The following is a 27074-nucleotide window of genomic DNA, read 5'->3' as shown; positions in this document are numbered from 1 at the left end:
CTGGTGCAGGAGGTCAGGAGTGATTTGCTTGTTTGTGCAGCTCTGCTTTCCAAAGTAATGCTGCGCCCTGAGACGAGGCGGGGAGCAGCAGCAAAACCACCCATCACAAAATAAGCACAAAACACGATTTTGCCATAAGAAACCTGGAATTCCTTTTACCGTTATTAACAAGGTGAGCCTCTTGCTTCTGTTCTGATCAGCCTCCTTTATTGACATAAACCAGCTGAATCTCAGACTGAAGATTGCATTTTAGAAGTTTGCCTTACACTCCCCTCAACCCTATTTTCTTATGAAATATCACTGCCTGGAAGGCATCAGAAAACCCCAAGATATGCTGGTGGCTGTATCATCTGCTGCTTTTGCTATATCCATTTAATTGGAATGAGTTAGAATAATCAATACTTCTTTGTCTTTTACCAGTGTTTAATGTGTGTTTACAGAACAGGTTTCACTAAAGTTACTATTTAGCTGTAGATGCATCTGCACAGATTTTTTTTTTCCTCTCTAATAAAAATTATGGAACAGATAAGCACTAAAACCCAAGTTAGTACATTGCAATATTGATTTCTACAAGAGCACTGTAAGAATATATTTCTCTATCTGTCCTACTATGAAATGGGTAAAAATGTACCACATAACCATTTCAGCCATTCAATATTATATTGGAAAGCCTGTTTTTTTGCTTTTTCTCAATAGGCCTTTTGAAGCACGCTGATTTTTTTTTTTTTTTTTTAATGTGCATTTATGGAAGAAAGGATTAATACAGGATGGTAGTGCTTTGTCTTAAGACATCTCTTTGCCCACATTTTGTTTTGCTTAGAACTGCTGTGTTGTGATTTTTGTCTCACATTAGAAAGTGAAGACAGTAAAATGTGATTAATTATAGATTGCTGGCCTGGTACCTCTTTAATTCCAGCGATTACTCTATTTTCTCCTGGTGTTCTGAACAGAAAGGAACTGAGTGTTTCAAGCCAGAGGCTTTCCGGTCCTAAGCTTCTGAAAGGTGTCTGCCTGTGTGCTTTTATGACCCCAGAGATCCTTTGCCCTCCAATGTGGTAGTGTAATTTTGTTTTTTTTTTAAAGCAAATATCTAATTGATCAAAAGAAAAGTGAAATGGAGTGGTGGGAGAAGATGAGAAAAGGTTATTGTGCTCACTCTGTAGGTGAAGATCACATTATTATTACTCTCACAAATTGCACTGTGTTGTGTTTTCAATAGCAGAAGGTCAAGTTGAGCCTAGGGATAGAAGTGAGAGAACAAACATAAACAATAAAACTAAAGAGACTTGAATGTCTATGAAATGGAGTGTTTGAGCTCATTATTCTGTGGAACGTGTGTCAGTACTGCTGCAAAAGTGTCTCTATATAGTGATTTCAAAGTGTAGCTTCTGGGCTGGGTGTGAGATGTGATGCTGGGAGCAAGGAGAGACAGAAGTGTCAGAGGGTGCTGTAATGCATTGATTGCACAGACACGATCCTGTGGATGCAACCCTATAGACCCTCTGCTCCTGAGGCAGCCACACTCCAAGGGCCTTGGCCAAATCTTTTGAAGACAAAGATTTTCCACCTTTCTTTAATAATGTCTGGTTCAAACTGTTGGAGGTTTCAGGTAATCATGTGGAAATCTGTTTGCACTATGGTGGAGTCTTAGCCCTTACAGCTTTCACAGTGGTTGGGTGACAGGGTTGTAAGGACGTAGTGACCTGCGCACATTATGTTTGTAATTTCTAGTATAGCGAACTCTGCATTTAGTTGATGTAGTGATATTTCAGAGCTGCATCATCACAGTTTGTCTGTGTTCTTGGAAATAAGTGAAAAGAGCAATATGACTGCTGTCTTTTGCCTTGGATTGCACTGTAGATGGCACTGTGAAACAATGTTTTTGGTAATGAAGATCTATTTCACAGCACCATTCCAGACGTTAATTGCAGTGTAATATGGCTTTCTTTCTAGGTCCCCAAAGTGAAGGAAAAATTCTGAAATGCAGAAAGGCTTATTTGCTGCCGCAAATGGGAATCTGGAATAACTATGAAAAACACACTGAAATAATTGTGTTTGACTGGAACAAAATTCTTGCAAAGTCCCCAAGGTAAGAGCACTTTTTATCTTTCAAATGACACTGAAGATTTGCTGTTCTGGTTAGCAACAATATCCACTTGAATCCAACAGAGAATGAAGGCTTGACATTTCTGAAAGCAGCAGCACACTGACACTGAAGGGCTCAGCACCCCTTGCTGCATCTGTCTGCCAAATTTAATTTTTTCCCTGCCTTTTTAAAGATCCCCTTGTATTTATATTAGTGGGCTGAAGACTTGTGTCCTGTCTACCTGCAAGGCAGACTAAAGTCTGCAAATGTTGTATCATTTTAATAGCACTGGATGCTTTTAGCAGCCTTTCAGTTTGGACATAACTAAGTTGATGCTGTGTAGTGATACACTTATTCCTGGACTTGAATATACTTACAAAGGGGTAGGGTTACCCTGTTAACCTGATGAAACCTGGTTTCACATTCCCTGTCTAACATCAGGCTTCAAAACAATCAAACTCATAATCTGGGAAAGTTTTGAAATTAGGTAAGCACACAACCACTTCCACTGAGACCAGCTTTGTTCCTGCACTGGGAATGGTGGGAACACCTGGGTTCATTTACGTGCTGGAATAGCAGCTGTTGAGCAGGCAGTGCATGATTTGGGACTAAAGACCTCTACCTTCCATCAACTCACACCAGAAAGGGCATGCTTAAAATGTCTGATCTGTAGTATTTGATTCCAAGGGTTAAATCCTGCTTTCAGTCACACCTCAGGAAACCTGAAGGAGGGTCTCTGTCTTCATTATGATACTACAGAGTGACACCAGAGCTGGGGTCTCCATTGATACTTTGATCAGATTCCTGTGTTTGTATTTAGAGCAACAGAGGGATGGTATTGCAAGACGAGCAGATGATGACTTCCTCTTTAGTGGTAACTGGTGGATGAAGTGTAAACTCTGTATTTCTCATTGCAAGAGCAAGAAAACTAAGATTAAATTCAGCTCTCTCCTCAAGAAAATGACGTTCAGTTACCTGGGGAAGACTTAGGTGACTAAAATCTGAAATGGTAGGTTGATTTCACAGCCTACTGGACAGTTTCCTTAGGCTAATATTGGATCAACAGCAATAATAACATTTATGCTGGTTTCACAGTGACTCAATCCCATTAGCTGCAGTAGCATTATGTGGTTCAGCTGGGTGCAAGAGGTGAATTAGGTCCATGCTTATTAGCTGAAGTGTAGCTGCTCTGAATTAGCCTGGGAGTGCTCCATAAGAGGATGCTTGTAGGGTAGGCAAGGACCAGTGATGTCTTTATCTTCTGGGCTTGATTCACGCTTGCAGAAGACTCCTTGATACTGCTGCAAAAGAACCTCAGTGTGTTTCTTCCTGTACTGGTTCATTTGCATTCTGGGTGGCAACGTATTGGGCTCAAAACAGAGCACCTTCTTAACGCAAGGAAAGGTACCTTTTTGCCAAGTCAGTCCTTAAAATGTGGCTTATTTAAATGTTTTTATTTTTTTTTTCCTTAAATCTGTAGACATGGTGCATTATTTTTTAGAAGTATTTGTGTAGCTTTTTAAAGTGTTTGTAGGCTGGACTAAAGTCTACAAGGACAGCTGAAGGTGCTGGTTTTTTCACCAATGTATTTTTTTTTTTCTAAAGTGTAAAATGATGTTTGCTAAACTGTATTTACATACAACAGGCTTTTGGTGTCTTAACTTTTGATATTAATAAGGCCATTTGTAATTTGTTTGAGCTTTATCAACATTCCCATTCATACACAATGGAAGAATGAAATTATTTTGTGATGTGTGAAAGGAAAAAATATGCAAGTACTTTTAAATGAGAGAATGTGGGATCTGTTTTAGTTTCATTTGTAGATGGTTATCAAATTTAAAACAGAAGTGCTTCACCTGGCTTTGACAGTAGAGCTGTCTAAGGCATGAGGTTTGTTTTTTAAACTATCAGTCTATTCAGTACTTGAATATTGGATTAGCTGAACAGTCTCAGTTATTTTAAAAATATACAGATAAACAAATTATTTAGAAAATACTTGGAAGGATCAGAATTGGAATCTGCAGGGGAAAGAAGTTCACAAAGGACTTTTTGGTACAAATAAGCATGCTTATGACAGGCTTGCCCAAATCCCAGCATGCTGATTAACTGTAGACTAACGTCACTGCTATGAAGGCAGTATTTAGTTCAATTTATGCAAATCTATAAATTGCCTCTAATTAATTTGATGTATGCCTGCTTACAGCATTTGCTGGAAGTGTGGAACATATCTAAGGGTTCAAGTGCATAATGCCCATTTATGTATCACATGAGTAATAAATCATCATAACTGAGTTTAAGAAAATTATTAGATTACCTTTCTATATGATGAATGGCATAACATAAACTATTGAGGGATTTAATTGTAGATATTCACAGCAAAATTACTGAGGATTTGTGGTCTTATTTCTAACACTAACATGAATAAGACTAACAACATCCACCTTCTTTAGAACAAGCATGTTGTGAAATGCAGTTTCTCATACCCTGGCAGAGCAGTCAGTCCTCGCATGTTTGACTGAGGTGCTGGTTTCATGAGGGTTCAACCCTCAGCAAATTTATTGATCTCCAGGAAGGCTAACAGATGTTGTGTCCTTGGGAGATCCAGCCAATTCACGTGCATGGTTACATGGGAGTTGGTAGCTTTAGCAAATATGTCCTGAGAAGTTTTAAGAAAAAAAGACTTTTTTCTGTGATGTTTCCATGATTTTGAGGCAGGTGCAGTTTAAAACCAGCAGCACGACTTATAAATGTGTAGATTTAAATTTGAGTGTGGATGGATCTTAATCCAAAAAAAACCCCCAAACCAACCTCTTGTCTCAGATTCATGGAAATGTATGGCACTGATAATGTGTTATTATAAATATGTGTTTGTGGGTAATATGATGCATGATAGCCATTGCATTGTTTCTAATTATAGAACATGCTTAACAAAGAATTGATCCCAACCAAACCACAAATATGATTTTTGTCTGTGTTGCCTTGTAATAAGCCATATCAGTTATTCTTCAGCATCTTTTCAGCTTTTCCTTCCCCACATAATTTTTATGTTTATTCCCTATGCACATTGTTCTTTTGCTCACCTGTTTCCTTTTCTGCCTCCAGGATGAGATTCTGTGCCAAATCAATGCTTCTATCTGACTGGCTCTTTCTGGTCTATGTGTTAATGGTCTGCTGTAAATTGTTGTCCGCCTCTAGCCACCATCCCCGGGGGCACACAGGTAGGAGCTTTTAAACTCATTATGTGCTACTGAGACTAATTAATACCACTTGCAGAATGTTAGAGCCCACTTTTTAGCAATGGATAATTGATGAGGCTGTTGACAGCATGTTATAATCAGTGCAATGGGTTAAAAATACAACAGCAACAAGAAAAAATGAGTTATTGTAAATTTTCATGGTTTTTCTCTAGTGATTTTATATACTGAAGCTCACCAGATAGTTTTTTGAGTGACTTTATGACATTACTTCAGGATTTGCTTGTGTCCTTTTGTTTTATCCTTATCCAAAGATACTCTGAAATGTATCATTATCTTCTCCCTCTTAATCCAGTTGTTATCAAGAGACTTTACAACGGTATCATTGGCTTTGGTGGGCAATAGATCAAAGCCCTCAGACTTATGTTAGCCAGTTCTTTCACTAACTAACACAAATACTGAACTGTGGTTTAGTTCAGCTTGTAGTATGTTCTTTCTTTTCCTAACCTGTATAGTGAGGAAAACAGAAAGATACGGCAGTTTAGAGGATGCACTATGCTAGTAGGGTATATCTATCAGGCACAATGTAGTATCTGATTGTAAATGACAGAAATACCTCAAAACAAGCTGGGTTGGTTTCATGAAAAGATGCCAGACTGGATCTTTAAAGCTACATCTTGATGCTGGGATCATGCAGACACATCAGCTTGAAAGCAGGAAGAAATACAGATATGCTAATGCAAAGATATCGTTGCAAGTCCTAGATCTGCTTAGCTGAGTTAGCCTTGTGTCACCTTTGGTATCAGGGGAGAGAGAGAGAGGAAAGTTAACAAAATATCACATGTGAGCTTTGCTTTTTAGGAGAGGTCAGAACCCTGGCTGCAACACCATGATGAGATGACTGCATTCTCAATATGGCTTCATGCTGACTTGGAGATTTCTGCAAGTGTTGCTATTTGTGATGTAGTTTCAATCTTAAATTAGGTGTAATGCCTTAAATCCATATGTAATGTTCTTAGCTCTGAGCCAGACTCTTGTGGGTCTAGGTCTAACGTTAGCATTCACTTCAGCTCAGCGCTAGGAAGTGGGGATGCATTTGTTAGAGGCTCCATCCTTCAGATGAGACGACCTATTGATCTCTTTCCTGGCTGCTTCTGGTGAATGTCTAGGTGGGAGCTGAAGGCTCCTCATGTGCTCGCCAAAATCTCTTCAGTCCTGGCAAGCAGGTCTGACTGTGACCTGCATATAGCTGCTGCGTCTGTCTACGTGCTCACAGCGCATCAGCAGTGTGTGTATCTAAGAGCTACACAAAACACCTTCTTGCCTTTCCCCATTGTCAGCTCTGCATTCCCAGATGCTGTGGAGCACTTGTATGTGTTTGCCATAAAACGTAGTCACTGATTATGGGGAATAACTGACGTGTCACAGTAAAAGCCCATAAAGTGATTCCAGTGAATACAGTGTTAGAGGATGATAGGTATTACCATTTTGCAGGTAGCTGTTATGGAAACCAGTTGAATCAGTTCACTGAGGAAGGGGGTCTATGCACAATGACAAGTTAATTAGGCCCTCTTGACCTTTCCTGTAAACAACTGCTGCTTAGCAGAGCATTTCAGAGCTGACTATGCAGCAAAACCTGGAGAACAGCCTTCTGCAGCTTTTGTCATTTAGGGAAGAGTCTTGTAAAAAGAAATGTTATTCTTGTCTTTTAAAGATGCACTTTGCATGTGCACCTAAGAGAAATACCTGTAATAAGGCAGTAGTGATCCTGTGTTGTGGGCTTGTATGATGAATGCTCATTATGTGTTACATAAATTATGACAATCTTTTTAACATAACATTTCAGAATGCTTGAATGCATACTTTTAATTGACACCAAGAATTCCTTCTCCTGTATCAAAGAGGTACTGTGAAACACAATCAAGCTGCTCGAGTGTTAAGCAGATTTGCATACCGTCCTTTCTCTGGTAGGTTAAAGAAAAGTTCTGGTCTTCATGAATAGTTTGGTCAGATTAGAGAGCTCTTTTTCAAATAGACACTCTTGAACCTAGAGCCTTCATGTACCTTTTAGACTATGGTGTCATATTTTTGCAGAGTTTCTCTTATGTGTACACTGAAATGACCCCCATCCCACTTTATGATTCCATGAAGCAGATGAAACAGTCACCCCATTTTTTGATTCTCCAGCTCCCCGTGGATGATGCATGGCACCATGGAGCATTTAGAGGGATTGAGGGCTCTCCTCAAGGGGCCTGTGTTTCCAGGCCTTGTTTTATCTTTGCTGTTTGATACAACACCTAGAGCAACCTTCTATGATCAGATATGTGATGGAATCTGATATGTGAGCAAGACAACATCTTGTTCATCAGGAAAGCAAATAATTTAGAGCTTTTAGTGTAGCCTGTTTTGTAGAAAGCAAATAATTAGCCTCATTTGCTTAATACAAATTAGCTTGTTCTTAGATGGCAATTGAGATAAAATTTTTGCAGTCAATAGGCAACATTAACATTTTTTCAAAGTAAAATGTCCTGCAGCACATTAGAGGGATGAATTCAAGCTTTGAGTTTAGCAAAGTCTTTGCCCTGAGTCCCTTAGGTCAAGCAGCTGTAACCTGACACGTGGGAAATACATGCGGTTTGTGATGCATGGGGTGCCTTGCCTGGGATACTTTAGGAGGAGCTGCTTTTTAAGAACATGCTGTGTCTGCTCCTGAAAATCAGTGTGTCAAGCTATGTGCTTGACATCAGTAGTCACTTTTGAAAAAATGCTTACTCATTAAAGCTAAGAAAGTTTATTAACCAAGAGCAGACAATAAAATTTAAGATGAAAAGTGAGGATTGACTTTTTTCTCTTTTCTTTTCAAAATATTGCTATTTTTAAGGAGCCTAATCTGGAAAAATACAATTATTGCCTTTAATCATGTTAGATGGTGCCTGAAAGAATGACATTCGACAACTGTCTCTGCAATATTCAAATAGGAACAGAGACTAGATCTTTAAGGACCCAATAACTATCCTGTTGCTGAAAAGTGGAAGAGAATGCCATTGAGCAATCCCTTTGACAAAAAGGGACTCTTCACTGTAATAAACTGTAAGACAGAACTAGTTCTTTCTTTTGTTCTGAAAAATACTCACCACCATCAAATAACTGTTACTGGAGAAAGAGGCTGTTCATTCTAGCATGCCAATCCTGCCATTGCTTTGAAGCAGTGTGGATCTTGAGCCCAGCTTGGAGGCCGCAACCTGTTTTTCATTTGAACACTGTAATTGCTTTGACTGGCAGAGTTAACTAGGCGAAAGGTAGAGGAGAAATGTTCCTTCTCATTACCATTAGATCACTGAAGATGCTGCTTATGCAGATTATTTCAGCAGGCTCCCTGTACATCTATGTAGAGAAGACACTTCAGAATATTTGTCTGACTTTGTTGCTCTGAACTATCCTTCTGAAGAGTTTGTCTTTTGCACTGACAATAGCTGAGGGAAGCATAAGCACCAACCTGACTATAGCAATTTAAAATTAGGCAGTAATTCAGGCTCCCAGAGTACCTAACTGATACTGATATAAATATCGAATCCATGCTGTGCTGAATGAAGCAACATACACTTAGTAACAAAAAAGATTTGTTTTCACCTCACTGCTGTAAGTCAGGATTCCAAAATGATGAAGCATTGAAAAGGCACTTCCTCAAGTCACCTCACATGGAGGCTGGACTTGTAGACCATTTAATTGATATAGCCAGCTGAGCAGTTTCTGTCATGAATTACCAGTGCAGCTTGGCTTTTTTGAGGCTGCTGTGTTTTATTTTTATGTGATCGTGCTCACCTAAAATGCTTCCAGCCTACTTTTGCTTGCTGAAGGGTCTAGATTTTTGGTAAGTCCGTTATTATTAACATGCCTGGAATCCATATATTTAATAAACATCTGTAGCTTAAAGCAGGGCCAATTTTGTCTCTCAGTTGTCTTACACAGTTCACATTTTCTCTTTTATTTGTGATTTCAAGTGAAGACTTCAGTGGTAACCGTAATGGTTTGCTTGCTTACCGTACCTGCAGGATCATAAGGATAAATCACTGTGTTTGAGGGCACTGGGCCAGCTTGGCCTTTTAGCCAAATGGAGGAATAAGCAGCAACTTCTTTTCATGGAGTTTATTCCTTGTTTCACTGCAGACAATTTAATTAACAGGATTGTCAGAGGTTAAATGGGAGAAGTCTTGTTAAAAAAAGCAGTGGCAAGCAAATCTGCATGATTGTAGAGACTGGGAAGTGGGTTCAGGGGGGAATTATCACCAGCCTGAGCTGTTGTAAACTCTACACCTTTGCTTAGTGAAATCCAGCTGAAAATTTGTAGTTTGCCTGGCATATTAGATATGATTCCCAGCAACCAGAATTCTGTCCTAGTTGATTTTCAGAGGACTAGTAATTTCCATCACACATGAAAGACAAGCTGCTTTTGTACACTCTGCAGAGCAGGGCCTGAACTGGAACCTGAGATAATTTTCTGGGATTCCATGAGTGTTCTCCTTTGTTTTCTTTTGATTGATGCTTGAACAGGGAGAGACAGATGTATGGAAAGGCTCAGCTTGTGTAGGACCAATCTGAGTGAATAATGCAGCAGTGCACTTGACGCAGAAGACAAAGGCTCTCCTCGCTGCTGCTCCCTTACTGCCCTCGCTATGGCTCACGGAAAGCAATCTGTTTCAGAATGCGCCTGTGTCGTCTTTTTTTTTTTTTTTCTTTTTTTTCTTTTTGTCCTTCTTTGATTGCTCTCTGAAGAAGTGCTGGTCTAACCTATGAGTGGGATGGTCAAAGTCACTTGTTTGTCACAGAAACAAAGCTCCTGTCATTTAGTAGTGGCAAGTATTGTATGTACATGGACCTGATGCAGAGATCTACCCTTGACGGACAGCAAACCAGACTTGCTGAAGGCAGTACAGAGGGTATGTGTTGAACTAGGTGTTTAATAATTCTTTTCTGTGTCCCGAACAGCAAGGAGAAGTTGGTACTCTGGAGAAGGGGAAGAATTTCCCCCCAACCTAGCGACCACTCTAACACACTGGGAAAGTACATGCTTCATTGCCCTCTATTAGGTAGTGAGAGAAGAATAGCAGCCTATGATAGGTAAAACCTTGATGAGTTACCAGCGTGGGGTGCGTTATCAGTAAAGCAGGCATCAGGTGAAGAAGAAATGAACATCTGTTCAATCAGTTCAGCTGAAGGATGAATAAGGGATTCAGTGATGCTGTTGGACTGGACTCAGGGGCTGAGTGGCAGGTGGGCATGAATGATCCTGGGAACATTCCAGCAAAACGTTGCTCCTTTATGCATGAAATAGCAATTCATGTGCAGTGGTATGTATCAGACATTGTTTTGGTCTGCAGGACCCTCTGAGCCTGCTTTTCTTTTTTTTCTTTTTCCTGTGTGTCTTTTTTTTTTTTATTCTGAATGTGAAATGTCACTGTCAGCTGGAATTCAGACCTGTTCATACCTCTTGATCATGCTTTTAGTTTCAGGTGGTCTGGTAGCAGACTGGATTGTTCCACATCAATTGCAGGTTTTCACAACTTTAAGGACCTTGTGGACAGAATCCTGTCCACATTGGAGTCAGAGGAAAAATTCCTCTCTTGCACAGGCTCCTGGACTTCATCTACTTAAGTGAAGGCTGTGGGTCTGAAAAATGCAGCTTTGTATTACAAATATTGCAGCTTCCAAGGAAAAAGGGAAAAACCAGGATTCTGTTTCTCCCCTTGTTTTTGGGTTGGAGTGTCATTCTTCTTAGCGGTGCTGTCGGGTTGCCAGGGGCATGGTTCCCAGTTCCGCCAGAGGGCCCTGCAAGGCCGCCAACGGGGCTCCAGCGTACAGCCGCCCACAGGCACCGCGCTTGCTTTCTCGTGATTTAAATCATAACTGTGCATTTTACTAATTAAAGTTAGGAGTCTTTTTGTATTTCAATGGGTCAGACGTGGTTAGTGCACAATAAGCTTTAGCCCTTTTGTTCTATTTAACTCATTTTATGTCTTAATGTTTTATTCAGTGTGTTATTTATGTGTTTTATTATCCAGCTTCTAAATATAGGGTAGTTGCAATATACAGCCCTGGCTGTAATCTCTTCAAGTAAGAAGGTAGGGAAAGCAATTCAGTTGAGCAGCATGTTCCCTTTAAGACAAAAAGCAAAAGAGTTCACTGTGTGAAGTTTGCTGGTATATTTATTTTTGAGAAGAAAAAGGAGGAAGAAAGACTTTCTATTTTCCTTTGTTTTTTCACCCTTTAAATAACAATGAGAACTTTTAATATATATGACAGATTTTGACAACGTCTTCAATTTGGATGCATAGCTATGTTAGCAGTAAGGAGCAATTCAGTGTTAATTTAGTCTTTTGCAGGGTGAAAACATAGCTTCTGATATAATTTTCCATGAATGTGCACTTTAACTGCACGGAATGACATTATATATGAAAAGATTTGCATATCCGAAGGAGTTGGGGGAAAAAAATTACAGACAAACCAGTGAATGTACAGACAAACCAGGTTTTGTGTATCATATTTCATTGTATTTCAAAGGGGCGGGGGCAGGGGGAGTTCTGTATCAAAAAGGTGATTGAATCTCATTTAACACACAAATGGCCAAGTCCAGTGTATCAATCTGTAGAGCAGGAGGCTGAAACCAAGCTCTTTCCCACAATATCGAAGTGACCTTATTTTAAAGCTGTCCTGGTCTCAGCTGGGATAGTTAAATTTCTTCCCAGCAGCTGATATAGTGCTGTGTTTTGGATTTAGGGTGAGAATAATGTTGCTATCACACTAATATTTTAGTTGTTACCAAACGGTCAAGGACTTCTCAGCTTCTCATATTGCACTGCCAAGAAGAAGGCAGGGGGCAACCAAGGAACTGAGAGGGGATGTGGCCAGGACAGCTGACCCAAACTGGCCAAAAGGATATTCCATACCATTTGACATCATGCTCCGTATATGACTAGGGGGTTGGCTGGGAGGTGGCATGGCTCAGGAACTAGCTGAGCATCAGCTCTGGGTGGTGAGCAATTGTGCTGTGCATCACTTGTTTTGTATATTCTATTATTAGTAATTACTATTATCTTCCTTGTCTGTCCTATTACACTGTCTTTATCTCGACCCACAATTTTTACCTTTTCAATTCTCTCTCCCATCCCACTGTGGAGGGGGAGGTGAGCGAATGGTGGTGTGATTGTTTTAGCTCCCTGCCAGGTTAAAACACAAAAAAAGCCATTGGGGAAAGCTTGTGAAAATACTGTCTTTATTTTACATTGACAGTAACATTTTTTTATATAGCTGCAATCTGCAATAAATGATAATGTTGATATTCCATTGACCAAAATTCTAACCAAGAAAGCTTTCTTTGCTCTTTGTCTTTTTTTAAGTTCTAAGTTTGGGAAAAGTAGATTATATTATAAAAAATTATTATATTGCAAATGGGTATGCTTGTGCTAATGTGGGGAGAAAGAAATGGTTGGATAAATGAAAATCCACAAATAGGATAGAAAGCATCTTGTCCTCAGTGTTCATTTGGGTGCAACAAAAAAATGCAACACATTCTACTCGGGGGCTCTGCTCTGGGTTTACATGGAGGCCAACATGCGGAGTCCTTGAGAGGATGGATGCGTGAGTGATGAAGGCAATAGATTGAAATGTAAAGGACTTGCATTGAATTCCTTGCTCTGAAATTATTATAAGACCTGCCTAAGATGAAGTCCTGACCCCACTGAAGGGGGAGTTTGTGATTCTTCTGTGATTAAGTTTCCAGCCTGCTCCGGATAGGTCATGTGGTTTTTGGTCCCAGCAGAAAAGTTAGACTTCATAGTTAAGATTTTATTAACGTTTAAGCCAGTCTTTCTTACAGAATTCATCATTCAGTGTTTTGCAAATCACTGCCATTTTGAGGGATGGAAATTGCTTTAGGGCCTGTTCTGCTATTGATCGACATGTCTGTGCTTACTGCAGGGGCTGCATTGTCACAGCCTTGCAATTACATTAATTGTAATAGCAGCACAGAGCCTGTCCCAAACTTAAAGTCCAATTTTAATGTAATTATAAGACCTTGTGCTACCAGAGAGTTTCATCCCAAATGAGTGACTGCACGGGCTTGAATAAAAGTCTGTGGAAATGGATAGCAGTTTCTGTTGATTTGGTGATTTAGACTTAGTGTCTGGTTTTGTCTGTGCTGCCAGGTGAAGGGTTGTTCAGAAGCAGGCTAGGACATGCTGACCCTCCATGCTGGCTTCCATTTGCCCATGATTTTGTCTGTAGGTGGGTACAAAATATTCACCCTGTATTTAAGAGCAGCAAACTAGTTGTCATACTTGACTGTAGCATTAAACATACCCCAGTCCACTCAGACTGCATGAAGAAGTGCTCAGCTCTGCTCTTATGCCAAGCATGGGATTTTTCCCTGACAGAGAGCTGCTCCACGATGTTAGTTTGAAAGTTTACAGTGTCAGTGTGTCTGGTTTCAAGGACATGTTTGAGCAAGCATTTCTTCTTGGAAACCAGAAAATGTTTAATTAATAATGGAAGAACGTGGAGATAGAACTTTTTTTTAACTAACGTTTAAGTGTTTTGTTGGTGGAGCACCTCCCAGATTGCTGCCAATAGCCCTTCGGTGCAGCTGTCTGTTTTTCAGTGTTTGGCAGCATTCTTGCATTCCTTCAGGAGAGTGACAACTGGTAGAGGACAATGGATTCTAAATCAGGAGATTAAAGATGTCGTGTAGGGTTCAGCAGGGTAATCTCTCCTTATCAGACTGGAGATGCTATCCATCAGCACAGGAGTGGAGGCTACACCTGACATTCATTATCTTCCAGGGTAGCAATCTTTAACGATATCCTACAAATGACAGAAGTTATGAGTGGAAAATTGTAGGATCAACAGTTCTATTGCTTAGTGTTTGACCTGCCTTTATTTATTTTCTCTTTCTTTATTTCCACTTTTGTTTCCCTGATGGACATCATCCATGTGCCTTGCAGTCCAGCAATGGTCACTATTCTTTTGATTTGTTGTTTTAAGAAATAATGACCAGATAAGTGTGAAGCAGGGTTTCTATTAGCATTGTTTACTGCTTGCATCTTCCTGATTTCAGTTCTTCCATTAGTTTTACACCTGTGCTTCCTTGTAGTAGCATCCTAAGATGCAGTGAATATTTTGGAATAAACTGATTTCTTTTACTGTCTGTTTTTCAGAGACAAATTGCTACAAATTAGCTTGGTGTTACACTCCTGGGGTGGAATGGCAGGATCTGTGTGTAACAGATCATGATTGTGTTACCAGGTGTTTGTAGTGTGTTGCATGTAGCTGACTTTAGTTTCACGTTTGCTGTTGATGCCTGGTAGCAAAAATGAAATTATAAGCAATTGTGAAGCAAAAATTTAAATGTATCAAGGTAGTCTTTCCTATGCATCTTATTTTCAGGTTGGATGAAAAAGCTTAGAGTATCTCTTGTGCTGACTATATCCTTTCTTCTATAGCCCCCTTTTCCCTTGAGAGGTTTCCTTCTACACAGCAGGAAATAGAAGTTGATAGCATGTTGAGCTTCCTCCTTCATGCTGCCTCTGGATTGTCACTGGACAGCACATGAGGAGGGTGTTCAAAGGCTCTAAGGGGGCATTAGTGTACTTGGTTAGAGCACAAATGTCTTTCAGCAACAAACAGTGCAAAAGGGGGGAGAAGAACAGCATGCAACTCCCTCATTCATAGCTCTGACCTTGGTAAGGTACCTGATAGGATCCAGTCCTCTTCCTAGTCTGATGCACAGCACATCAAAGACAAAATCTCTTGAAAAAGAGCATGGAAATATCTGTTTTCCTATAAACACATATTTACAGCTTTTTTACACTATCCTACGTGCCATACAATTTGAAAGTATCAAAACTTTCTGACACGTTCCCTCCCCTTGTCTCAATGATGTCATTTGCACAGTCTGGTGATATAATAAAAAGTATATTGAGGTACTGGAAGTTGTAGAACCAGATTATTGCATTTCATGAATAAGCAATAACTGTGCAAACACTCTGCACCCCCCCTCCTTTTTTTTTTTTTTTCTTTTTAAATGAGGCACAATAAATAACTGGTCACCCAAAGGAATGGTGCCTGTCCTTTTCTGACTTACCATTTTGAGGAGATGCTCTTTTCAGAGAAGATCAAACAGAAAGATCTTAGACTGTATATTGTCACTGATGTTTGTTGCTACTCCTAAGTATTCTTGTATTCTTAGATTGTCTTTAGAAAATATAATTTACTGAAAGTATGAAAATCAAGTCAGAGTATAATTTGAAAAATGTGCAAATTATGTCAGTTGGCATAAATCACTCTAACAATATGAGTGTCTGGCCCAAATTGTGGATATGCTAATGATTTCTGTCTATTGAGTCCTTTCAGCAGATGTTGGTATTCCTCCAACTGCAAAAAAACCCACACCAAAACAAAAAAACCCCAAACAAAATCAACTGAAATTCCTCATCTAAAATGGTTAGAACGTAGAAAGAGGTCCCCACTGTTCTCTAGGTGCGCTCTGAAGTTAACACTGTTAAGTCACTGAGTTACTAAAATGTAACTAATATTTTTATTTTCAGTGTTTCTAAATGCATCTTGCTTAAAAGGAAGCCTAATTGCACTGGAAGTTGCCTTTTAGGACTGACGCTTGATTGTGTGTCCAAATGAGTTGCCTGGGTTTGGGAGTGCCCACTCGTAATAGAGTTTAATAATTTACTTGCACTGAGGTAGTTTTTCAGATTTTGTTCTACTTCCAAGGTTTCAGAAGTAGGGAAGGAACAACACGGTGGATTTTACTATGAGACCCCTATGCTCATTTTTTTTTGTTGTTGTTTGAACTACATAGGAAAAAGCACTAGTTTGCCATTTCATTTGGAAATACTGTGGCAGATGTGATATTTTTCTCCCCCTCCCCTACCACACAGCATTTTTACTGGAAATACAAAAAACCTACAACTTTGTGTCAACATTCTTTAGAAATGGAATAAAATTGCTGCCCTCAGCAAAATGCAATTTACTGCAAGGGAAGACACAGTCCCCAAAGAAGGAGCCAAGATAATTAGTCTACAACTGACAAATAAGTCTGCTATGCTAATATAAAGAAACATCCTTTTATCAGACTGTATCACATGGTAGTTTGTGCCAAGCTAGAAAAAAAAGAGAGTTTACTCTGAAAACATGTCCTCTTCAGGGGGAACAAATCTAATCCAACAGTGACTATGGAGAGCATTTTCCTGACCCTTCCCCAGTATCAAGGGATTTGGATTAACTGAATTCTGGATCAGAACCAAGGCCTGAGTAGTTTTTTTGGTGTGTGGATTTTTTTTTAAATCGTTTTCAGTTTTCTTTCAGCTGTAGCAAGAACTGCATGAAAACGGCATTAAAAAGAACTATGGCTGCAGCATGACCAGTTTACCAGAGGGATAAAGGTGATCCAGCATTCTCTTTGCCTCTCAACAAAAGAGAAGGTCTTTGCCCCAGGTGCTTCGGTCTAAATAAACAGTGATATGCTGGAGTAACTCTACTCTGGCAGCCAGACTCACTGAAATCAAAGCAATATAAGGTGTTTGTCAGTAGAACATGAAGTGCTTTACAAATTAAGTGTGATTATTCTCATTTAACAGATGGGGGGCTGAAATACACATGTGTGCACGGTGAATGCTTCCAGGTCTTGGGAACAAATTGGACTCTGTTGCAGAACAGTGCCAGAGGTTATATTTAGATTGCCTTGCCTGGGACTTGGCGGCTGGGCTACTATTTATGCAAACACCACAGAGCAGCACTTAAATACCATCATTGCACAGTGCTGGCCAGCTACAGCAAAGTTATATGCCTATCAAAGCTGATAAGTGACCAGTAAGCTCCTTCCCAAACTTATTTCCAATATTTCCTAGACCAGAGTCCATTAGCTGAGTTGGTCAAAAGGCCATGCAAAGAAATGGCATTTTAAAATTATTAACATTTTGTGTTGAATGCTAAATGCTTTATTCTTGCAGTTACTAAGTTTTTCTCACTGTATTTTTTTTTTAATAGAGTATGACATGGGCTTTCAGTCTGAGATCTATTAAATAATAAACAGTATTAGCAAGGTCATTCCTTGACCAAGGAAAAACTGCATGTTGTGAAATGATAAATTCAGTCAGGGGACGAGCAATGGAAAGATGTCTGTTCTGTGGCGCCCTCAGCAGATGGTTGTAACAAGACAATGGATATTGCTACCTGCCACTGCTCTCATATTAGCATGTTCACTAAGAACTGGTTTGCTACTTGCCTGTGGGGATGGGGGAGAGAAGAAGTGGGGTCCTTCTGTCTCAGGTGAGTGAGGTGATAATACAGTCATTGCATACCAAGAGGCTGTTTCTCGTTTCATGCGGAAGCCAGTGGGAAGCACAGGTAACACTAAGGTAACTAGAGCTGAGAGGCAGTGTGTACTGACCTCTGACAGAGAAGGAGGTGTGACCACCCCTTCAGTAATGACCTAACGGCTCCTTGCTATGTCACAAACAATGCTAGCTGACTGAGAAGGAGGAGTAGGGGGAGGAAGAATAGTTGTTCCTTGCTCAGATCCCCTGTGAGAGATGCAGTGACTGTCACATTTAGGTGACAAAACTCTCTCTCCATTCACTATAAAGAAAGCCAGAATGCCAGGGCCTCTCTTATGCTTTGGTCCTGCAGCAGCTGTGAAGGCTTGGGTAGCACCCATCTTAGGAGGTACCAACAGCACTCTGTCACTGCCACATTGATATGACTGGTTGATAGCATCACTCTTCAGGGCATGCAGACCTCCGAGCTTCTCCAGGGACATGGGCAGTATCATTCCACATGACTGTTTGGCCAACCTCAGTGGTAAAAACCTTAAAAATACAGTCAAGTCCTAAGACAGAACCAAGATGTGTAACATTCTGGTTCCCACAAAACAATAAGCCGTTTTCAGTGAGACACTATTAGAGTGACTGCTTAATTGAAGAATGACATTGCAGGCTTAAATGAAGGCAAAGGTTCTTATGATCTACATTGGAGATACCACACAGGGTGAGAAGCATGAAAGGAAGATGCTGATCACTGGAGTTATCTGGGTGCTGTGGTGTGTTTAGAGGCTGGTGTTTTAACAGATGAGCTACACGAGCATGTGAGTATGTATTTCAGATCTTAATTCCATTTTGTGTTAATGGAGTTCTTAAATACCCGTCTTTCCACTTCCTCTTTACCTTTTCTCTGTATCTGTTTGAAAATCAATAAGTGGTATTTTTTTTTAATCATTGATCTTATAACATTCTGTAAATAAAGCATTAAGCAAAGAATTGACGAATATAAAAAGAAGACAGTATGAAATACACAAGGATAAACACTGTGCTTCAATAAGAGTGTGTATAAAGAACACCATCCAATTGCAAAGTGCTCTCTGGGGCAATGAGAGCTACTTGTTATTTTTTGCATAAATCTGATGACTTAAGCTATCTGCTCTGTGAAAGGAAGATAATGTCAGGCTGATTGGTAGAGTGAACAGGACATGACAGTCTTCAAGGAAGAAGAAAGGCAGAAATCACTTTCAGTGGAGGCAGTATCTCATGATGTCACTGAGCGTTTGATAAGCTAATTGAAATTCAAAAATCACATTTAAATTACTGAATGATGAAATGAGAGGTAGATAAATAGGTCTGCACTAATGATTACACACCCTCTTTGCTAGAATCAGAGATTAAATAATATATTGTACATTTTCATTTAGTTCTACTGTCCCGTGTCCAAACAAGTGTTAAAGTTTAAAACACGGTTAAGCAGTGACGTGGCAGAAATGTGCAAAGGCTGAGATTATTCTTCATGTTATGTGCTATGCAAGTCTTGTCTATGCATTGTTTGTATGGGTGTGCAAATTATCAGGGCTTTAATGCTACAGTTAATTTTTTTTAAAAGGTGAATGAGCTTTTTGTGTTTTGGTGTAGAGGAAATCAAGGATATCTGTTTACTGACAAAATATAACAATCTTAAATTAATCCTTCTGAAATTAAGCACTGAGAGGGTCCTGGACTTCCTGTCTTGTTTGGGCAGAGCAGAGCTGAACAGATGGCAGACAATAAGGGCAGATATGCTTGCAGATTGCCTGTAGAAAGCTGACTTGGTGCCCGGTAGAATCTATAGTAAGTAATCACAGGGCAGCTCTAAGTTTTGCCTGGCTCCAGCAGGATATTACCTATAACACCCAGGACTTGCTGGAGAGCAAAGGGGTCCCGATTGTATCCCTGCTTTTCAGGAAGGTTAACTGTATGAGGAGGACAATGTGTGCCATCTTTCTAACTGCTATACAAATCCCGAGATAATCAAACAGTTAGGCTGATGTGGATAAGTTCTTAGTAGTCCAAACAGATGAAATGTGAATTATGATTGTTCCATCCTGCTGATGGTGTAGCTAAATGTCAGTGCTGGTAAATGGTGTTTATTGGTCCACAGTTTACCTACTTCCTCCCATACACCAAAGAGAAAGCATCATCCCCTTCTTTGTTGACTACTACACCACTGCTGCTGTTTGGGAGAGCTCTGTATAGTGGGATTTGATGCTATGGATTAAATGATAATTTTATGTTGCTTGCAGTAATTTTACAGGAAATAATATGAAGGTCTGAAAAATACGGACATTGAGAAACAAGAGTCAGTCTCAGCAGCATCTCACAGTCTCTCAAAGCAGTGTGCTGATTGTGCAGCTGCTGAGGAAAGCTTTGTCTTTTCCTCTCTCCTAGTCCCGAGTCAGTCCACTTCCCCCTGCTTCCCTCCCGTTATCCTTGGTTTGCTGGAGGAATTCTTGCCTATTGATGTCTTGCAATAGAGTCCTATCAGCATCAGAAATTTATCTTCGTCATAAATTGCTCTGTAGACTGCACTCTGACAATTTGAGTTGGCTTTAAATTGTTGTCACTGCCTCTGCTTCATCATCCACAAGTAATGATGTTGATAATGAAAATGTTATGCTATCATTTACCAATTCTGAGGCCCCCTGTTATCTATGCTATCTGCTAAGTAGATAGCAGAGTATGAGAGTCTCATTTTGCTCTACTCATCTATATTCTGAGCTCCCAAGTACTGAAACAAGCTAGATATGGGCTTTTAAAGCCAGATTTAATGAGATACTTAGATACCAATCACTGCAGATTAGCAGCCAGTAGGATTTTTCAAATATGTGTATGCAAGGTAGTTGCCGAACTCCCCTTTTAACTGCGACAAAATTTGTAGGTTTGAAGACTTGAAAGTTGTGATGGTATAAGCTGAGATCCTGTGTGTTACAAAGCTCTGTGTAACCATCCCTCTGTCAGCTCCAGCTTTTTAAAACAGCTAAACAGCTGCAGGATTGAAGCGGATCAAGGCCATAGATTTCACAGGCAGCACCAGGAATGAGCCGGAGCAGCAGAGTGCCTCTTTTGTCCTTGCGCAGAAGGAGTAGGCTGTTACAACGGTTTCTTATTAAGCACCTGTTTTATTTTACTTTCTCTGAAAACTCTTGTCTTGGAAGGCATTGACAGCAAGGTGCAGAATAAGCATCAATCTGACAGTGACTCAGACTCAGCTCGTTAGCCATCGATCTTTAGTCAAGTACTTTCTACTCAACCTCCCCACTGGATGGCAGCAGCAGAACACATCCATGTATTTCTCTTTTCTGGCCTGAATAAGTAGTGGGACTATTCAAGTTAGAGGATACTCTCCCAGCTTTCATGTGACTTTCTCCCTACTTAATCTTCTGTTATTTGCCTCTGTGCATCTAGGAGAGACACGGCTTGGTCTTCCGTTTCCTCTTCTCACAGTGTCCAAGAATGCATATTGCTGTACCAGATCTTCAAAGAGCTGGGGGGCCGAGTCAGCCAGTGAGTAGGTGACGTGCCCAAGTACCTGGTGTGGGTCAGACTGCAGCAACAACCAGCCCAGCTCCCTGAACATCAGTCAGCACTTTACCTGCAAAGGGAACTGATACTGAGCATGAGCATTTCCCTTCCAATTTTTATTAGGGTATATCAACAGCAATTAAAACAGGCAGGTATTTACTGCCAGATAGCATGGACAAATAATTTAATTTCCCACTGCTTAAAAAATGATCCTCATCTTAGCAGGCTTTGTAATTAGATTTGACCTTGAGCAATCCCACATTCCTCGTGTTACTTGAAACAGTATCTGAATTTTTAAATCTCTTCTAAAATGTAAATTATGTTACTTAAAATATGTAATAACACCTTGGGTAGCATTGTGCCTTTATTATGTAACATGTTTCTTAACTAAACGTCATGATTTTATGCTGAGCGCTTGGACCTACAATACTTTATATATGTGCACCAGCATTTAAATGGGATCCAGTTTGCCTCCGAGGCTAACAATCCATTAGGATGAAAGTGTGGGTAGTTCACCTCAGTGTCAATGCTGTATTTTTCAGCTATTTGTGTGCCGAGCTGTACAGTAAGAGAAAAGAGATTTGTACAGTTAAGGCTCTCTCTGCAGCACAGAAAGTCTCATGAAAATTAAAATTCTAATGATGGTGACATTTTGGGGTATCTAGGTTGAGACTGAACTTCAATCAACAGAACAAGAGCTTTTTTTTATTTTTTCGCTTCTGGTCTCTTGCAACTAAATGTTGAGAGTGGACTTATTGTTCTTGACTAATTAGTAAATACTGTAGCTGAAATGATAGCAAGATATATTTTGGAAAATATCACACCTGCTCTCTTTGGAGGTGGCTTTAAGTTTAAGAGGAAATACTTGTGTTTACTAGGGTTGAATATGGTATTAAGTGGGTAGAATAAAGGTAGTGCTGTTTGCAAGCAGGAAATAAGAGATCAAAACACAGACTATGTCCCCATAAATGCCATAGCAGTGACACCTAGTGACTAGATTGTTAACAGTAATTCCACAATAGTTTCTTCCGGATATGTAGAAGAGACTTAATCCCAGCCATAGGTCCTAGTGATGGTGCTAGGCAAGAATGTGGAGGTAATAAAGTAAAGAAAATTATTAAGTGGGGAAAAATGCAAGCTTGGAGCTGGTACAGGCTTGACCTCTTTTATGGCCCTCAATCTTGGAATGAAACAAGATTTTGGCAACTTTTTCACCTCCTCCTGAACTTGCTTGCAGATACAGTGATGCAAACTTGTTTGAAAGTTATCAACGCAAGCCATGTGCACTGGCTGAATGTATTATCTGATGCTGTGCTGTGGAAATTGGGGCTGTTTGACTTATGGGACCACCTCAGCTGTTGAATTTATCTGGTTGGCTTAAAAGCCTAAAGGAAAAATCACTTTGAAGGAGGATTTTTTAGAAATAAGGACATCTTTTAATTAGGGTTAATTATGTCATTCAGAGAAGGTAACTGGTTAGCATTATTAATCCTAGCTCTGTGATTGACCCTTTGGGAGTGGTGCTGTGTATGCCCCAGGTGACAGATGATGGAAGAACCACGGAGAGGACAGAACATCTCTAGCTGGCAGACACATGAAATAATCCATACGAAATTGAGGAGTTTAAGGGGAATTTGGGAATTTTAAGGGCACAGCATAGATGTGTACTGGGATTCTCTCCTGTACATTCATTAGGAAATGATACAGTATAATCAAGAGATGATTTATGTAGTTGTAATAGTTGTGTAAAAAGGCTGCTGTTAAGTAGATCCCTATGTTGGTGTCTTGTTCCAAGTACTGGGATTAGCTACAGGTGGCAGGAACAACGCTTTGGTTTTTGTCCTGAGCAAGTTGTTTCTTCCTTCTCGTTAGTTAGTCTGTTCTATTTCAGTTTGCTCTTGTGTATTGTGATACTTGTCAATCCAATAGTCCAGCATGTTCTGAATTAATTATGAAATGCTTCAGAGTAAATGGAACTGGGACTGTTGCAGACAGCAAGAGATAGTTGAGTCTTACTGGTTTTAGTGAGACTATTTAATTCACAGTGCTTTCCAAAATGGGATTCGTGTACATCTGGCATTTCAAACACCTCTTAACCCTGAAGGACTAAAAGTTCCTAAAGGAGCAAGACGTATGTAATGTTACAGTACCTCTGTCACTGACTCCCCTAATACTTTTTTTTAAACTGCTAGGACAATGCCAACCAAATGAAGATCTTACATGTGGTAGGGCATCTAGGAATTTGAATAAAACCAACCGTGAGGTACATTATTGCCCCCACTAAGAAAAACCTTCAGTGCAATTGTGAGGTATACCGCCCTGTGTGTCTTGGCAGCTTGCTGATTAATACACATCTACGCCAGAACCAGTGCTTGTCTTGTTAAAGGGTACGGAAGATGCCTGAACACTATGAAGTGGATGAGAATGGAAGCTATGACAGTGATGTGGGATGGGGACAGAAAACAGACATCATGTCATGGGTGCAACTTAGTGAAACAGCACAATCAATGAGGGATTATTTCTTAGAGTCACCTCAAGAAGCGATGATCACATCTGAAATGGGATTTGGCTTGTTTAATCTTAGAAAAATTGGTTTCTTCTGATGGGAGAAGATGGTGATGATTTGAATTCTGGTTTTCCTGGCATCGCCACTGTGAAATGGGACAGATGTAAGATTGTCTCTGGGGCAATTCCATCTGGTGTGCAGTGATAGAGGAGCATGAGCAAGTTTTGCACTAGCTTGAAAAATCCAGTAAATGTGTACATGGGCAGCTGCTTATGGCTGTGCACTGTAGCTGTTGTGTCAGTGCAGACTGTGATTCCAACACTGGGGTCCATCCCTCCCAGCACAACCATTGCCATTCTCACATGTGAGTGTCCAACTCACGCTTGATTTCTGTTCCATTAGATTTTGATTATTAGATATCATCTATATGACTTAGTAGCAACAAATGCCGAGTGGGAAAGGTTGTTGTTTTCAATGCCCCTGGGTCACCTTTTAGACACTTCTGAAAATCCATTCTGCAAAGTCTGACTCTTATTAGCCACTTTTATGATACGAGCAATGTCACTCCTCATCCTGAAATGACAGGGAAACACCAATGGCAGCTTGCCTATTGCATCTCTTTAATCTTGTTTCATGTTCAGTGCCAAAGTTATAAAATGTATTTAGCAGGGTCCTATAAATAATTGCAAGCTGAGAATGGAATAATGATGGAAAGTAACTAGTTAGCCAGATCATATAACTGCAATGCTATGTGTTGCCAGGAAGGACTTACGCCAGGTTGCTTGCAGAGTCATTGTTTTGAACCTCTTGAAACCTGGAGGAAGTCTAATTTGAGAAATTTTATGGATTTCTTTATGTAATAGTTCTAAGAAGACTTGCCCCCAGTGACCTAATTATGTCACCTGCATGCCGCACAACTTTGTACTCAAGCAAGACTGCCACAAGGCATGTGAGCTTTGTAGTGAATTTTTTTTTGTAAATTGGATCTCATTTTTTTCTTCCCCCACCTTCTCCCAGTACAAGCTGCTGACTTCAACATTTTACCTGAGGTTGGAAGCTCCACTGATTTTTGTTTTGTTTTGGGTTTGGGGTTTTGTTTTCTTTTCCAAAAGACCAAGGATGCGATGATAAAACTCATTTGTCTTTTTAATCTTTACCTTGTAATTAGAGTTAAGAGAGGCTGGGAAGAGATGCCAGGCAAGTAAGCTCTTTTCCTTTAAAAGCTCTCCGGGCACATAACTGAGTCTTGGGAGAGCTTTAAAGGAAAGCAGTAATGAAAATCTTGCAGAAAAGGAAAAATAAGCCAACAAAATGAAGACTTAAGTGTGCTATTTTTACTCAGGACTGGGGGTAAAAAAGACTCTAGTACCTCCTGGGTTCATTCTCAGATAAAATGTTTGAATCACTGATTATTTTTAAACGTTCTTTTTGTATGGATGAGCTTCCCTCTTTGTTTCTGCCCCACTGATTTCCTCAGTACTGAGATTTTTAGGTGGTTGAAGCTGATGTTGATCTTATTTGGAGGTTTTGGAATTGTTTTACCTTAGCTTTGTTTGAAAAACAGATTTTATTTTTTTTTTTTTTTTTACTGGGAGATCAGTAATTTTCATGAGATTTTGTTTTTCTGGCAGACAAAGACCCAAAACACTAAAAGTCAACTTATTTAAATGCTAGAAATCCTATAGCTGTGGAATTTAGGAACCTGGATCTCAGAAAGCATTTGAAAAGGCCTCACCTTTCACTCAGCAGAACACTGTTAGAAACGAAGCACAGGCACAGCCATCCTTGTTTATAACCATAAAGAAAGTGGTGGTGGCGGTGAGAGAGACTGGATGGCAAAGGGTTGAGGCCCCATTGCTGGTCTCTCGAGAAGCTGAAATAACAATGTTTATCATACCTTTGGGCAGGATTCCGCATTTTTAAGTCAGTAGATCTCCAACAGTAGAGCAATGCAAAGCTGTGTTCGTGCATGTATCTGCTGATAGGATTGCTCTAGCACAGCAGATTCTTCGTTTCTAGGAGACAGTATGTAGAATTTCTGTTACTTGTTCCCTTCTGAATGAATATAATGCAGTGAACTCCAAAGCCTTTCTTATGCCAACTGATCCTCTAAGAGTTCCATGACTTCTGCTCTCAGTGGCTTTTCCTTAGTCTTTAACCACCTTTGTCATATAAATACTAATTTGTAGAATCAAAATGATGAGTCTGAACATTGCTCTGAAATAGAGATGTTGCAGAACTAAGCCACATTTTTCATTGGCACATCATGCTGCACATGAGACTTGTGGGTTTGCATTCCACGTATGAGAAGAAACATAAGCCTCATCTTGTGCTTGTGTTCCTTGAGGACAAATGAAAGCAAATGTTTCTGAGCAAGATTTCTTTTGATAAACAAGATACCCGTTTAAAAATGAAACTCAAGCCCTTTTTTACTTATATAAGACTAGCTTTTAGTCTTAAAGAAGAGGTATCCAGGTGAATACCTTAGCTGGTATTGCTTAAAACTGGATCATTTCCCTCCCCTCCCCCCCACAGTGGGGCCATGGATGGTTACCTTTCCCTCGTTTCTCTTTTTGATTGGATGTGGAAGATTGCGGAGGTGGTTTTTTTCCCTCCGATTGTTTAATAACTATCCTTTGGGGTTTTGAAATGAAGGGGTTTAGGGTTTTTCATTGTTTTCAGTAGCTTAGTGAAGGCTGCTTTCTCCACTGTCTTAGTTAAAGATCAAAGTGACATGTCATCCATGGGCTGAAGAGACAGAAGGACAAAAAGCAGTTAGGATTTATGAGCTGAATGGCAAATGATGGGGATTTTTATATTTCTAAAACTAAATTTTGGAAACTACCAAAATACCCCATCATTAAGGATTTCTCAACTATGCACTTAACTTACATGTGTTAGTTTTTCCAGTGATGTCAACAAAGTCAATGGGCCTAACTTTTTTTTTTTTTTTTTTTTTTTTTTTATTGCCTGTGCCTTCATGCAGTCACTGCCCTGGTATAAATGCTATCATTTGGACGTTAGGAAGCAGCTGTAAACCTCTATTCCATATTGCTCCCTTGTAACTCTGTGCTATGATGCAGCTCAGCATGCAGATTTTTGAGTAAGGAGAGGCAATAGTTTTCAACATAAACAAGTCCGCTGGGTCACATTAACCTCCTTCAGTCTCTGTGTTAAATAATTAAAATAAACTAGGTAGTGTTTAACTATACGTATTTAGAGGCTTACTGGAGGAGCTTATTAGTTCAATATCCTAGCACAGTGTCTTAAACCTTTCTGAGCTCCAGGATCCCTTATTAAAAATTTAGTGCATATTGCTGAAAAAAGTCAAGATTTGCTTTATTTTTTAGAGGGAACTGCTGTTCTCAAAATTCTTTTAGCCTTTAAAGTACTAGCCATCT

The 27074-nt window shown here is 39.8% G+C and overlaps 1 protein-coding gene across 1 annotated transcript in view; it reads left to right on the top strand.

Moving 5' to 3' along the window:
* Positions 1-2009: 2009 nt before the first annotated feature.
* Positions 2010-27074, top strand: part of TAFA4 (TAFA chemokine like family member 4) — a 49203-nt gene continuing 24138 nt past the window's right edge. The window contains exons 1-2 of the mRNA XM_010308133.2: positions 2010-2089; positions 5189-5304. Coding sequence (XP_010306435.2) covers positions 2010-2089; positions 5189-5304 — 196 coding nt within the window. The remainder of the gene's footprint in view (positions 2090-5188; positions 5305-27074) is intronic.

The sequence above is a fragment of the Balearica regulorum genome, chromosome 10 (genome assembly GCF_011004875.1).
Source record: "Balearica regulorum gibbericeps isolate bBalReg1 chromosome 10, bBalReg1.pri, whole genome shotgun sequence".
NCBI lineage: Eukaryota > Metazoa > Chordata > Aves > Gruiformes > Gruidae > Balearica > Balearica regulorum.
Note: the sequence above shows the minus strand (reverse complement) of the source record. Positions and strands in the feature narration are given on the sequence as shown.